This window comes from Simochromis diagramma, unplaced genomic scaffold (genome assembly GCF_900408965.1).
Source record: "Simochromis diagramma unplaced genomic scaffold, fSimDia1.1 OVJJ01000205.1, whole genome shotgun sequence".
In the NCBI taxonomy this organism is placed as follows: Eukaryota; Metazoa; Chordata; class Actinopteri; order Cichliformes; family Cichlidae; genus Simochromis; species Simochromis diagramma.
The window spans coordinates 833,785-849,280 of record NW_024386782.1 but is presented as its reverse complement, the minus strand read 5'-3'; the positions used below and the strand labels follow the sequence as shown (position 1 = coordinate 849,280).

At 38.3% G+C, this 15,496-nt stretch overlaps 1 protein-coding gene across 1 annotated transcript; it reads left to right on the top strand.

Moving 5' to 3' along the window:
* The first annotated feature begins 457 nt into the window (after positions 1–457).
* ncstn (nicastrin) lies at positions 458–14,056 on the top strand. Its single transcript, XM_040014696.1, has 17 exons — positions 458–585; positions 3,311–3,412; positions 3,869–3,992; positions 4,523–4,644; positions 5,219–5,364; positions 7,055–7,199; positions 7,369–7,481; positions 7,958–8,110; positions 8,228–8,332; positions 9,226–9,303; positions 9,582–9,751; positions 9,852–9,954; positions 10,317–10,418; positions 10,716–10,803; positions 11,286–11,449; positions 11,596–11,808; positions 12,822–14,056. The coding sequence occupies exons 1-17, from the start codon at positions 483–485 to the stop codon at positions 12,942–12,944; spliced, it is 2,154 nt and encodes a 717-aa protein (XP_039870630.1). The 5' UTR covers positions 458–482; the 3' UTR covers positions 12,945–14,056.
* Positions 14,057–15,496: the final 1,440 nt, after the last annotated feature.

Genomic DNA, 15,496 nt, shown 5'->3' with positions numbered 1-15,496 from the left:
GTCTGAAAGCTGAATTACTCTCTTCTGTCATGTCCAAAACACCAATATAGTTAAAAAAATTAAACAATGACATGTTGGTTAAGTCATATCAAATAAAGATAATACTCTAAATACATACATACTTACAAAAATTAACTGAAACAATTTTTTGTACTTAAATAACTAAAATTAATATCAAAATATTATGGAAATTCATAGCTTTTAGTCTATGCTAGTATTTCAAACTTGTCAACAAATCAAGCATGAAGCGTTCCACTTTCTATTAAAAAAATGTGTGATCTAATCTAATATCTGATCTTTTAAAACTTTGCCCGTCACAAATTTTATAAAAAGTTTCAAAACAATAAAAACAAACTAACTGAAACATAGCTGAATCAAAATCTACCATTTAAAGAATATATATAATACATAACTTCAGTCCATCTGAGTCCGCCCCTTTTTCTGTAAACCGGACCCAAACAGCAAAACCCGGATGTTTCCCCATGTCAACACTTCCTGTTGTGTTTTCAGCTTTTCAAACCAGGAAGATGGATTTGCTGTCGAATAAATGGATCATTAACTTGATATTTTGTTTGTTTTTCATAGGTGAGTTGTATTCCCCTGTTGCTAAACTTGTGTCTTCGTCTAACTGCTGAAGAACGAAATGTGTTTCGCTTTCGGGCGGTTAGCTTCGAGGACTTCTTTGTGTCCGGTGCTAGCTGAATGCTAGGCTAAATTAGCGTTAGCAGGAGGTTTTCTGTCTGCCTTTAAAATCTATGTCCCGGTTTTAAAATGAGTTTTTCAACTGAGTTCGGTGCTTCGACTGTTCTCTACGCATTTCAAACAAATGGATGTGCAAAAGAAACACAGCATCTCTTGTGTTAATTAAGCCTTTGTGGTGATTTTGTAGTGACAGATTGGGTCAGCCCTCTTCTTAACTCAGCATCAGCGTGACCGCTCGTGATTTCACCGCTGCGGCCGCCCCCGGAGGGATTAAAGGCTGGACCGCTACACCAGATTATATACATTATATACATATTTCTTGTAGTTTACGTGACTCTCTAATGAAATTAAACAGAAGACAAGCCACTTTCAAACATTTAGAATATCCTGGTAAATCGGCACATAGGTGAGCAAACATAGCATCATTTGAGATGGAAAAAAAAATCTGTTTCTCATTTCCCTTTTCTGTTGCTGTGGGGAGATTAGTTACAAAAAAAAAACCGAACAATTGTGCTTTCTTTTCATTCTAAACTTGACCTTTACTTTAGTGTTGAGTGATTTTTAGTATTTTGATAAAAAGAAATGTCAGACATATTATTATAATAAAGACAACTAACACTAACATTTAAAATACTTAAAACAAAAATGTTTTTAAACAATAAAAGCTTAAAAACAAGTGAGCCTACCCAGTATGGAAAGTGGGAAACGAAACAGAATTGAAATATTTAGAAAATAAGGAACTGTAATAACTCTTGAACTTACTATAGTTTAAGTTTGATAAAAGTGTTGTGTAAAAAGAAAAAAACTTGAGCATGCTTTCAGAAATGGTTTGTTGAGTAGTTAAGATGAAGTCAGAATATATATCTGTGGTGCCCATTACCCTTTTTTAAAACCTTAGCTGGTGTTCGCAAACGTCTTTGGATTTAGTCTCAATAACAACTTTGTCCTCACGCTTTTATAGATCATCTGGTTGATGTGTTCCTATTTTTTTGTTAGGCAGCAAATTCTTTGGTATGCAGGAACCCTATTTATGTAAAATAATTAATAATAACAATGCTATGAATTATACCGCTTCTTGAAGTGCAAAAACGTACATTTGAAAATGCTGTCCTGGACCATGTTAAAAAGATGAAACCATGAGGTCAGGTTAAAGCGAGGACACCGCTCCCTCTCATCTAAAGTTTTTGAACCCAGATACCAAGAATATTTTATGTCTTTATGACTCAAGCATATCAAGATTTAGAAACACATTAAGTATTTTACAACTTCACTGCAAATTTTAAAGCCGACAACCTCCCCGTTGTCTGAATGGGATCCGTTGGCCTGTTTTTAGACTGTTGCTGTATGTTTCTGTTGTTGACTTTCAGCAGTATTAATTCATGAGCGATTAGATGCTGTTATAGTGTAACATTTGAAGGATGACAGTTTGAAACCCCGAAGTATTGTATTGTACACAATACTTAAGCACAGTTTCGTACCATATATTACCTGGGGAATAAAAGCAGCATTGTATTGCTTACATGTCATAAAGAACCTAGTTCTATTATTATCCAAATAAAAGACGTTAAATAAGCGACCTGTGACGCAGGATTTATTTGAAAATTATTTCTACAAAGCATGTTAAAGGAAAAGCTTCTCTAATTTCAATGTGGGTAAACAGGCATCTTAACTCTCAAGGAGGAATCTTTGGATGTATAATAGGAGTAATGCTTGTTTCTCTTTTGTGAACTGAGGGGTGAGCAAAGAAGCAAAATAATAGTGATCGCTGTCTGTACAGCTCAGTAGGCCTATACTTGTAAAAAACCTGCAACCAGATCTTTATTCATATATACTGAGGTGTGAAAACTTGTCAATAAGGGTATTTCCAAAACTGCGGCTTGGTTCTTTCTTTGGTTTTCAGTTCACACCTTGTTTTTGAACTCATGTTTCAGTGTATGCTTCTGCTTTTTTTTTTTTTTTTTTTTTTTTTTTTTTTTTTTAAAGCAAGAGAGAGAATGAACTAACAACACATTTATTTATATATATATATATATATATATATATATATATATACAAACTTTATCATCAAAAGATGAACTCCGTTATTGTGCTCCAGTTCACTTGTTTCCCGAACAACCTTTAAACATTACAGTGGGTGTTAGCATCTTCACGTGTACTATGGAAACTGGTGCAACATTTATGCCGTGCTGACTAGGCCTCGGAAAGGACCTCTTTGTGTTGTCTAATAGTCAAAACACAGCTAGTTGTAAGTGCAGGTTATAAAAATGAGAATGAGTGTTGGTGTCATGCTTGGGGAACCTGCCTACTTATAACATTATCACAGGGACCAGGCTCGCGATGGAAACTATAAGAAATGAGAAAATGGGAAATTGGCCTGTTGTGCCCGGACCTCTGTATGGATATTTTTAATCCACTGGGAGCTCAGAGTTCATGGTTTCTTCATGCAGAATGAAGCTTGAAGTAGATTAGGATCTAGCATGTTTCAAAGTGTTTAGAAAGTTTGATTTAAATGATTTCTAATAAAACAAATCAGGAGACAATAGTATAAGTGGAATAGTAAAGATGAAATTTGTGTGTATGTTCAAATATTTGTTTTTTCTTCTTGCAGGTGTCAGCTGTAATTCAGTGGAAAACAAGATTTATGTGCATCTTAATTACACTATCCCGTGTGTGCGACTTCTAAACGCAACACATCAAATAGGCTGTCAGTGTGAGTACATCAGCTTCTATTATATTATATTTTGATATTATTATCCAAGTTGAACCTATTACATAAAAGTATTTGTTGTAGTTTGGAGTATCTTAGATACACAGTGAGCAATAATAAAATGCTTAGTGAGCATTAATCTGCAAACACCTTCCTGTGTTTCCTGTGTTTTTGCTTCAGTTGTTCAAATTCACAAACACACATCTGTGTAGCTGTGACAGAAGAGTTCTCACAGATGAAAGCCCACAGTAAAACAAATATTTCCTGTGATAACTACCTGAATATCAAAAAACTGAATATCCATAGAAGTGTGTGCTGGTGTCACACTACAAAAGCCTCACCAGTTTTGCAGTTTTGCTTCTGTTTAATGAAAGTAATGGAGAATGATTGAAAAGCTTTTAAGGATATTTATGTCTTGGACAGCTGTAACACAGATATATTCCTTGTTTCGGATTTCAGCGTCTTTATCAGGTGATGTTGGTGTGCTCCATGTGCTCGAATCAGAAGCAAACCTGGACTGGGTCCTGAAAACTGGTCCCAACCCTCCTTATATGGTGATTCTGGATTCTACGCTCTTTACGAGGTGCGCTCAACATGTCTCACCCTGTAGTGGAAGCCCCCACAGTAGTTTTTAGTGAACATAAACCTCATTTACTCACACTTTAAATATGTTACTGATTTACTCCATATTTGGTTTTATTTTGAACAATCAATCGACATCAAAACAGAATTGCAGTTTGAAACTATCCAATTAACAAATGTAAAAGCTGCAGTTAGTCCACACTTTGTATACTGTCTATGATCCTGCTAGCCAATCAGACGTGATGCAAGACAGCTACATATACACCCAGCAATAACATGCATGTGGAGTAGTTTTAAATTAATAGGTTAGAAGTAGCTCATATTTCTATCTTTTGATGTCGGCCCATGTGGTAATGCTACATGTCATAATACATGCATAATAAAATAGATGTGTGTTTAATAGGAGCTGCTAAACTTAAAGAAAAAAACTTGAACCATATTTCAAAAGAATTAACGCACCTATGATCTCTGTGTTTTGTTTTTTTTACCTGCATCATCTCCTGTACTGTGTGCCGGCTGTCTGCTCATCAGATCTATCATGATGAAACTTAAGACTGGCTCCAGTAGGGTTGCTGGTGTTGTTGTTGTGGCGCCAAGCTCAAATCCAGCTGAGGGTTTCTCTCCACACACCACCTGCCCCAACGAGAACTCAGGTGGGTGGGGGTTACATGTTAAGGCTTGCTCCACAGTTTTACACAAGCCACAGAAATAAATTATAGTTTGATGATCCTCAGAGAGCATAGCTCATAAAACCAGAAGTTGTAACTGGGTCATATTTCATGTTCTGCGCTTGATCTCTGAAACATTGCAGTGTCTGCAAAATGTCTTGTTTACACTCAACAGAGATTTAATTAGAATGGCTTTTATTGTCACTGTACACATGTACAGTAAGATACAAAGCATCTCCTACTCAGTGCAGACATGTGGGAAAAGAAAGGGGGGTGAAGTCCACAGTTCTGCGGCATTATATCAGGAGAAAAAAGGGAATTCACATCCTTTACTGAAGTAAAACATGTAATTTCACAGTTGGAAGATGCTTTGCTAACGCCATATACTATTAAATAGTCCTGGATTCAAACTTTAAGTCTAGTCGGGGTAACATGTAGCACACAGTCAAAATACTCTGGGTCATTTTAGGGAAGTTGGATGCTTGGTAGGTGGGGAACAATCTCTTTAATGTTACTGATGGTAATTTTTGTTTTTCCCCTCTCTGTGCATCCCCTATAGGCGTGTATTCAGAGAGCTATGACCCAGCCTTAGCCCACTGTAACGTGACCGTGTGGAACCCTCTGGGAAATGGCTTGTCCTACGAGGAGTATGACTTCCCGATGTTCTCCCTGAAAGACGACAACGACACTCAGGCCATAAAACAGGTTATTTGTTTTCCACTTGATGTTGGAGAGTACAAGATTGTGCAGTCACATGATAAGCTACTCACACACTACGAGTCCAAATCTGAACTTGCCTCACCGGTCGTTGAGGTTAGAAATAATGCTCTAAAGCTGTTTCAGCAGCAAACAAGGTCATCTTCATGTAGATCACATAGTATTGCATTAGTTTAAAACAGAATGGTACACTATTCAAAGAGAAGTTATGTTTCTTCCCTTATAAAATAGATGTGTATCGAATTCAGATTACATTCATAGTATGGAGTCTAAGCTGCTTGGTTTGACCTGAACTACAACTTTTTGTTATAATTTCAGTTTACAGGCAACTTTAAGGATTTAAAGTTGCCTGTAAATAGCCACAGTGCTAAGTAAAAGACCAACGAAATGCCGCAATTTCACTTACCAAAATATTCTGAATGTTGTGTACCAAACAAAGTCATACTATTTGTAAGGTATTTCCATTGCAAAAGGCAGTAGATGCACAACATACAGTACAGCGGTCTGCTTTAATTAGCAAATGTGAAGGCTAGCAGCATTTAGCTACAGCTTTCTGTGTTTATATATACATTATTCAAAGCAGCCATGCTCCTGATTTTAACCCTTACAACTATCCAAATGCACAGATTAAGCTTGTGTTTCTTTTGTGTTATATTTTGAGGTTGGACATTTTAACGTGGGAATCGTTTTTTTGCTTTTAAAGCCAGCCTTAGAAGATTAGAAGATTTGCAGTTTTTGACATTTCCATGTTGATGGGTTTAAACTAGGGATGTGTGCCACTAGTCCAATCATCGACGCTGTTGTCACTAGTTAGTGCTAGATGTACTAGGCATTTAATCTAATTATTTTACATTTATTTGATGCCGAATGCTGGCACACTGTTGTATCCCAAATATCATGCAGCTGTCTGCCACCAGATGGAGCATGGTTGTTGAGAAATGCCATAAATCTGTTAATCAGGCCTGATATTTTTGTTAACAATACTGGTTAGTTCTTTTAAAGGAAAAAGAGTGAGATTGTGAATACAAATAGTGGAAGATTGGACGGGCTCTCTCTTAGTGATAGGGTGAGGAGTTCAGTTATATGTGAGGGGCTCAGAGCAGAGCCGCTGCTCCTCCTCCACATTGAAAGGAGCCAGTTGAGGTGGTCGCCTCCTGGGTAAGGTGTTCCAGCCGTGTGTGTCCTACCAGGAGGAGGCCCCAGGGCAGACCCAGGACACGCTGGAGAGATTGCGTCTCTCAGCTGGCCTGGGAATGCCTCGATGTGATAGCGAGGTCTAGGCTTCCCCAGAACCTGACTTCAGATAAGTGGAAGTAAATAGCTGGATGATTTATTGTTTTATTATTTCAGATTTTTACGTTCATTGAAGTGGTTGGTCTGAATTTGCAGCACACTTTTGAGTTACAATTTCGTAGTTTTTCAGATGTTGATTTGTCTTAGTCATTCATTAATGAAGACTGATTAACGGTTTCAGATGCCTTTTTGATTTGGGAGTTTCTGACATCCTTGATTAAACACTCCTCAAATTTAACGTGATATTGTCAATATTATTGACTAGTCGGTTAGTCTAATTTTTTGTCCTCGTGCAGTCGACTAAGAAATTTGTCCCCAGGAACATTCTTAGTTCAAATCTGTGTATACAGGCGTTTTTCATCTGTGTGCTTTTCTCCATTCACAGTGCTACTACAATCATAACCATGTTGTGAATGGCAGTAGTCCGCAGTACCCACTGTGCGCGATGCAGCTCTACTCACACATGTCTGCCGTCACCGACACGGCCACCTGCATGAGGAGAAATGGCATCAACTTCAGCTTAAACCCAGGTATTTTTCAAGTGTAATTATCTAAACATTACTTAACGTTTTTACAATATGTGGGAAATGTTTTCAGAAACATGCTGCAAAAATATTTAAATAAGAGAGTTTTTATTATTGTTATTTCATTATAGTGCTAATCACTGTTTGTTTGGGCCTTGTTCTTTTCACCCTGAAGAAACCGTATGTGACCCACTTGGAGACTTTAATGTTTTGGCCTCGACCAGGCCTCTGAACTACACAGATAAGGGCCACAAGACGGGGGAGAGCGTGGTCATCGCAGCAGCGAGGGTGAGTTCAAGCAAAAGTGGTTTCAAAAGAAAACCACAGTACCACGTGTTACATATTAACATGCTGATAATGATGTGAGTTTGTGAGAATTCAGTATTACCCTCAAATAGACTTTATTTGGGTCGACGGCTGAGGTCAAAATTTTATTCATCTTGCTTTTATTTTGAAAGTCGGTCATTGCTAACCCCCTCTACCTGGATTTTCCTGTTTGGCTGAGTGGTGGTTCTGACCTCTAAGTGCAGTTCTTGTATCCATGACATAAAATGAAGATGAATAGTGGCCAACATATCAAAGTGACTGCTCACTTTTGAGTAAAGGATGTACTATTGATGGTAGAAGTGGCTGATCTGCAATATACAGTGGTAGAGTTTTTGTTTACATTTTGATTAATAAAAATGTTCATAGCTAGTTAAATTGAACAACTTGTGTAGATAAATTCTCTGCTTAATCCCTGTTCGCTCCTGTCCTGTCTGCAGCTGGACAGCCGGTCTTTTTTCTTTGACATTGCTCCAGGCGCAGAGAGTGCAGCCTCGGGGTTTGTCACCTTGCTGGCGGCAGCACACGCTCTGCGCAACGCCACCCAGGAGGCCCAACCCAACCGCACCATCCTCTACGCATTCTTCCAGGGGGTCAGTTCTTTGTTTTTTTTCTTTTTTTTCTGTAGTCAGCACAGTGCTCAACTAACATTTGAGAACTGTTTTAGTTCTGACTGTCCTGCCATTCATCCATTTGTCTGTTGACCACAGGAAACCTTTGACTACATCGGCAGCTCGAGGTTGGTGTACGACATGGAGAATAAACAGTTTCCTTTGGACCTGGACAATGTTCACTCAGTGGTGGAGATTGGACAGGTGTGTATTATATTACTGATAGCTTTACACGTAACTGTCATGTGGCACAAACTCCTGAAGTTTAAGGAAAATGTTGTTTGAATTTGGGTATATTTTTTTTCATACCTGCATTTGTTTATATTTTCAATACTTTTAGATTAAAGGCAAGACAAGTTTATTTATATAGCACAATTCAACAACAAGGTGATTCAAAGTGCTTTACAGAGACATTAAAGAACAAAAACAAATAAAAAGCATGATTTAAAATCGATTAAAAAAACAGTAGATAAAATCAGAACAGTAGATAAAATCAGTAGTTAAAATGTTAGTTTTGAAATTTAAGCTTAACAGTGCGGATTTGGTGTTTTATTCAAATGCAGCTGAGAATAGGATAGTCTTCAACCTGGATTTAAATAAACTGAGCGTTTCAGCTGATCTGAGGCTTTCTGGGAGTTTGTTCCAGATATATGGAGCATAAAAGCTGAATGCAGCTTCTCCGTGTCTGGTTCTGACTCTGGGAACTGATAAAAAACCGGATCCAGATGACCTGAGGGATCTGGAAGGTTCATACTGGGTCAGGAGGTCACTGATGTATTTTGGTCCTAAACCATTCAGAGCTTTATAGACCAGCATCAGAACTTTAAAGTCTATCCTCTGATGGACAGGCAGCCAGTGTAAAGACCTCAGAGCTGGACTTAAAGAATAATTCAACTAAAATACCTCTTTACTTGACAATTGAATGGCTTTAAAAAAATTCAAATTAAAACTTTTGATTATATATAATGTTTTTTTTTTTTTTACCATGTGCAGATTTCTTTTGTGTTACTTATTAATAATTATTTAATATTAGTTGTGGGTTATGTTAATGAAAATGTGCAAGTACAATATGATTATGTCGGACTTTCCTGTCCTAGGTGGGACTCCATGGAGAATCAAAGCTCTGGGTTCACACTGATCCCGTGTCTCGGAGGAACAGCAGTGTGAATGAAGAGGTTGGTCTCTCTCCGTACCTATATCCCTCTCACCTCCTAAACACTCATGTCTCTGAGCCTTCATTTCTTACATTCCTCTATGCTTTAGTTTTATGTATTTATATACTTGTTATTCTCACCCCACGGCAGCTGGGACGGGCTCCTGTGTCCATGTAACTTGTGCGGAAAAACATCATAACTTTCAGATAAACGGAAAAAAACTGAAACCAGAGCTCACAGTGTGTGTTTTACTGTGTGGCTAACATTTGTTCTTACTTCCCTTCACTGATCTGTTTCAGGTGGAAAAGCTCATCAGAAACTTGAACTCGTCTGCCTTAAATCTCAACTTCTCATTGCAAGAGCCCAGTTTCTCTCAGCCGCTGCCTCCGTCATCCTTGCAGCGTTTCCTGCGAGCACGGCCAATCCCTGGTGTTGTCATCCAGAATCATAACTCTGCTTTCACCAACAAGTACTTTGCATTTTCTTCAGTATAAATAATAATCAATCCAGAGCTAGGGATTGTTTTTGTTTTTTTTTTTTTTAAAATCCATTTCCTGTTCTGTGCACAGGTACTATGAAAGTATGTATGATAATGCGGAGTACCTGGACATGTCTTACCCACCAAACCTGACGCCAGAGGAGCAGCTGGAATACGTAACAGATGCTGCAAAGGTATAGCTGTTGTTAAAACCGTTTAAAAGTGTGTTAACCTACATTTAAAGTGATTTTTATTTATATTTTTTAAATGCATTAAAAGTATTAAGAGCAACATGAGCCCTGGTTACTGATCTTTTCTTCTTATTTTTAGCTTGAAAGAGTTTAAATATATATATTTTTAATTTTAAGATCAGCTTGTTTGAATTATCTTTTCACATTAACAGTTTTCCAAAATATAGCAAGTCTATTTTTATTTAAGCTGCAGAAAGTCATGTTATCTAAACATTGTTGCTCTGTTGTGTTGATTTACTGTGGAGAGCTTCATACAAAGTCTTTTGAGCTCTGAAAAACATTCTTTGTTTCCCTGCATCATCAAGGCTCTGACTGAAGCGGCGACCATTGTGGCTCGAGCTCTGTACACACAGGCAGGAGGCTCGGACCCCATCCAGCTGCAAAACATTAACGTGGATAGTCAGATGGTAAGTTTATTTATTTTAATGAATGCTATTTTGTTTACAAGCTCATTTTTCTTATTCCAATTAGCTTTAACTCGTCTAAGAAATCTTCAAAAATAAGGAAATTTAAAAACTTTAGTGGCTTCTTCAGTCACTTCATTCATTCATTTTGAACTTGAAATTTATTTCTTTTAAACTGTTCAGCAAAAGTTCAATAATAATCAATTGTAGATTCTTTATAAGTGCTTTTTATTTTCTCCTTGATGCTGCTGTTACCTTGTGGGACTGAACAGAAGTGAATCTGTCCTACTTCCCTCACAGGTGACCCAAATGCTGTACGGTTTCCTTGTTAAGTCAAATAACTCCTGGTTCCAGCAAATGGTACCTTCGGACTTCGCGATTCATCTGCGTAAGTTGATCCTGTTTTGTACTAGACTGTTAAAAATGTTGTAGGAATAAAAAGGCTTGTTATGTGTCTTTAATATGTTTTATAATGAGAAATTCATCATCATCATCTTTATTTATAAAGCACTTTAAAACAACCACAGCAAAGTGCTGTACGTTGGAACTAAAAAATAAAATTACATAAGATATAAATAAAATCCAAATAAAAGAACAAAGTAAAATAATGAATTAATTAGTTAATAACAAATTTAATTAAAAGGAAAAACGAAGTCCTTCTGAGGCCAAAAGCCAAAGAATAAAAATGGGTTTTAAGCCGTGTTCTAAAACCCATTTCTATGGGTTTTGTTGATAAATGTTGCTTCTTAACACCAATTTAGATGCTGTTTACAATATTGTCCTATTGTTGTTTTGAAGTATGAAGCCTTAAATGAAGCTTATCTTTTTATCAAAACTTTATTTCCTCACAAAATACTTTCTTTCTCTCAGGTGAAAGACCCACAAACTTCTACGTGGGGGTGACACAACAGCACAGTGAACCGACTCTTCTGGTCCAATACCTGCTGGCCAACCTGACCGGCACCACCATCAACATCACCCAGGACAACTGCCAGAACCAGAGAGAGGGCGAGGATGACAAAGAGAGCAAACATGTAAGATTTACAACAGAGTGTATTTTCTTTAAAGTCAACTTGGGTGTAAGTTGCCCTCTGGCAATTTAAGTAAGAACTTTAAAACCTTTGGAACATCATTTATCTAATTCCTCCCTTTAACACATTGTTCTCAACCTGTCCCTCAGATATACAGCTACATGTGGGTTCAAGGTGCAGCACCTCCCAACAGTACAGAACGAGTGGCATTCTGCGTTCGCTCCACAGTTCGTCTCTCCAAAGCGCTGTCCCCGGCCTTCGACCTGGAGGAGTACACCTCCAAAGATTACTCAACGTGGACGGAGTCCAGGTGGAAGAGCATTAAAGGGCGCATATTCCTGGTGGCCAGTCATGAACTGGAGGTAAACTTTTCCTCAAAGACACCACAGATGTGACTGATGCACACACACAGCAGAGAAGTTGTTCTACAACTAAAAAGTTTGATATGTTAATGCAATAACTCGAGACAAGGCAACATAGGATTTTGAAGTTGATACCATTGATAGTTGCATCTACTAGCAGGCTGAGGGGTAGCACTGTTGGCCTCCAGTACTTTTTTGTAAGCAGTGATCTCATTGTTAGTGGAGGGCAAGGGATTGTTTTAAGACACGCGAGTGCTTGTGGGAAAGTCTCATGTTGAAAAAATGGCTTCCAAACAGCAACAAGAGACCAAATTTGCATGGTAATTGTAACAGTGTCCATGATTGGTTGTTATTTTCTCTCTGATCTAGATTTTCTCACAGTAGTGTTTGTGATTTTAGCGGCCGATCCGGCCTAAACCAACAACTCCGGTTTCCAGAACTACAGCAACAAAAGAGCCTAACAACAAAAACAAAACTGGTTAAATCCTGGCAGTGATTGATTGCGTGCGTTGAACAAATTTCAGGTCTCTGCATGTTCATCAACACATTGTGCTAAAACAAATCGAAACTCTTTTATTTCAGTGTTGATACAATCCGATTTTGTTAATGTGGTAACTGCATCTCACTGCTTAAACTGGCGCCTTTGGGTTCACCGTTCGTATCACTGCAGCTTTAAAGTCACATGATAATGTGACTGAGTTATTTTTAATATAACAGCTCATCACATGAGTGCAAAGCCACAGGCAGCTGGAACTCGACTTCCCTCATTCTACAGACAGTTTTACCCCTGTGATAGCTGGAATAATCGCTTCCACAGTAAAGCATTTAGCTACAATCGGAACTACTTGATGTTTAAATGTGACTATAAATAAAGGTGATGATATCTTGTTGCTGCTGTGTACACCCTGGGGGTAACAGAAGTTGATACAGTAACTTTGTGGTATGTTTAGAAGTTAAAACTGCGTGTGAAAACCTTCTTGTTGTATCTGTAACGATTGCCCTTTCTCCTCCAGATGTTGACGCTCGGAGTCGGTGTCGCCGTGCTGATAGCATCCTTAATGTTGACGTACATCATCAGCTCAAAGGCCGACATACTCTTCAGCTCAGGGAGGGAGCCCACCGCTGCCACCTACTGATTCACTCAGAAGCGTCTCAGACCCACGACCACTACTTCTACTACTATTGCTACTACTACTACTTTTATCCCAACCAGACATGGACAGTTTTCTTTAAAACACACCACGAGTAGGTACACAGACAGGTTAGTATCAGCTGCATCGAGGTGGGGGAGGGGGGTCGGGGGGGTGAGGGGTTCCTTTTAGACGACGACTCCGTGTTTATGGACTCACTCGTGTGAGGCGTGACATGAGGACTGGACCGGACTGGATTTGCCTGGATGGATCTGGACTCATCAGGGTCATAAAACACACTGGTCAGGCACCAGCAGGCCCTGCCAGTGGAAACGATGTTTATATTTTTTGTTTTAGGTTTTTTTTGTTTTGTTTTGTTGGGTTTTTTTTTCCCTTTTATCCTAAAAGAATGTTTTGTTTACTGTGTCATGGGATAGGCACTAAACATTGAGCATTACTTTGAGCTGTGTGTATGATTTTGAAAATGTGAATGCAACAGTGTGTGTGTGAGCAATTATAAGTGTGCGCACGTCTGTGTGTGTGTGTGTGTGTGTGTGTGTGAACTTTGTATGAGGATTGCGATGGTATGTGCAATACTGTAGCTGTCTTCTCTGTCAGTGTAGTTAACTTATCAATCAGTTTTAATGATAAGAAACCACTTTGTGAGTCAATGAGCAAGTAGTAATATTACAAATTTAACATTTTGCAAAATCTGGAAATGTGCAGTGAGAGATTTTGATAATAAATCAGTATCATTCAGTCCAAGTACACATGATGAAACTGTACTTGTAGACCCACTGCAGTTTCACATATTGTGATATTTGAATGGGAATTTTCCAAGAGTCTGGCATGGCTGAAAAAAACACTTTATTTCTCATCAGTCAGCGGCCATAATGTATTAAAAAAGCAGTCAGAAAGATCCGTTTTAGCAGTGGAAAAACAACATGCTGGTACTCTGCCTTTGCACTCTTTGGTTTTTTGTTTTTTTCCCAATGAAGTTTATTTTCTGAAAATTGTATGACACACGAGATTGGTGATGGGTGTTTGTTTTAATAGATGGAATTAAAAGACCGATTGTGATGCCTTGATGAAGAAATAAACATTGCTTCTTTTCCAAACTTGTATTTCACAGTCCTTTGACTTTGCCACAGAAAAGCAGGAAAATGTTGAAAAAGGGATCACAAGGATGGAAATTACTTTGTTCATTTATTTATTTATTTTTTATTAAACACACACACAGGAGATGCTAATTTCCACTACTGCAAGAAAAATGTACCTTTAGAAAGTACATGGAGAGGCACTGGCTTCTAAATTGCCACATTAACAAAGCATCTAAATCACTGAGAGGAAGACCCACTAGAGCAAGTGTACCTTTTCTAATGCAGCTGACAGCTTCAAGCCTTCATCAGATGCAGGATCCATAAATTAGGCCTCGGTGCAGCTCCTCAGTTCATCAAGCAGTTTTAACTCCCTGCCCCTCCTTTCTTTAAGACTGCTTTTTATTCTGTTTGGTACCCCCCCCCAACACAGGTGTCACAATGTTACCCACTGCCACTATTGATGCCTGTGAAGCCTCTGGCTGTTTTGAAGTGGATGTGATGAGCAAGGAGTGAATCTGACTATGAAGCAGAATTGATTGACATTTATCCTGGATAATCCTTTTTTTTTCTGACTCCAGCAGACTTCACGTTCTTTTCCGTATAAACTTAAACTACTAATTGTGCGCAGCAGAAAAGTGTTTACTGAAGTCACAGAGTGAGGGAGCCAATAGTTGTTTTTTGACCTTCATAGAGCTGGATTTGCAACTGGAGGAGTCGCCCCCTGCTGGCCATTAAAAGGAATGCATGTTTAAGGCACTTCTACTGGCTCGAGTTTTCTGACTTTCAGGGACTTTCGCACTTTTGTGCGAGTCAGTCCTCTGTGGTTGAGATGACCTTGTTAAGAATATCCCCTCGTCATGATGTCACACAGATCCAAGAGTGGAAAAAACTCTTAAACTGAGTGCTTAAAGCAGTATGAAGCTTTGGCTTTGGCTACCTGCACACATAGTTTGAAACTTTGGTCATGTTTAATATGATCATCCATCCATTATCTTCCTCTTAAGCCAGCTCACAATGACAGCAAACGAAGCTTTTTATAGACTCAAAAGGCGGTTTTTGAGTTGATAATTTTTTAAGAGTCCTTGGGGAAAAAAGCAAGAAAGTAGAGATCCTCCTTAAAAGAAACACAGTGTGACTTAAGTACTGTAAGTAGTTAATGGTAAACCCTAGCCTGCATTTTGTTGGAAGGTAGTTGTAAAACAAATATTGTAATATTTTTAGTAAGACGCAGTACAGAAAAACCTCTGCCAAGGATCCTCTGCCATATCTACAGTGAGATTATTTTGAGCTACAGTACTGTGAAAAATGTTTGAGTCACCCTTAATTTCTTTATATTTTGCAGGGAAAATGTAAAATACGTGCAGCGATTTGCAGAAACAAGTCTCTTAGGTAAGCTCTCTTCTAATTTCTGTAAGTAGTCATCATGAATAGTCCTCCAGGCTTCTTGAAGGACATTTG

What these genes read in the sequence shown, in the direction of transcription:
- ncstn (XM_040014696.1), top strand. Translation starts at nt 483, where the DNA reads ATGTCAACACTTCCTGTTGTGTTTTCAGCTTTTCAAACCAGGAAGATG. An exon ending in ATTTTGTTTGTTTTTCATAG is followed by an intron (nt 586 to 3,310) that starts GTGAGTTGTATT and finishes TTCTTCTTGCAG; the next exon opens with GTGTCAGCTGTAATTCAGTG. An exon ending in TCTACGCATTCTTCCAGGGG is followed by an intron (nt 8,111 to 8,227) that starts GTCAGTTCTTTG and finishes TGTTGACCACAG; the next exon opens with GAAACCTTTGACTACATCGG.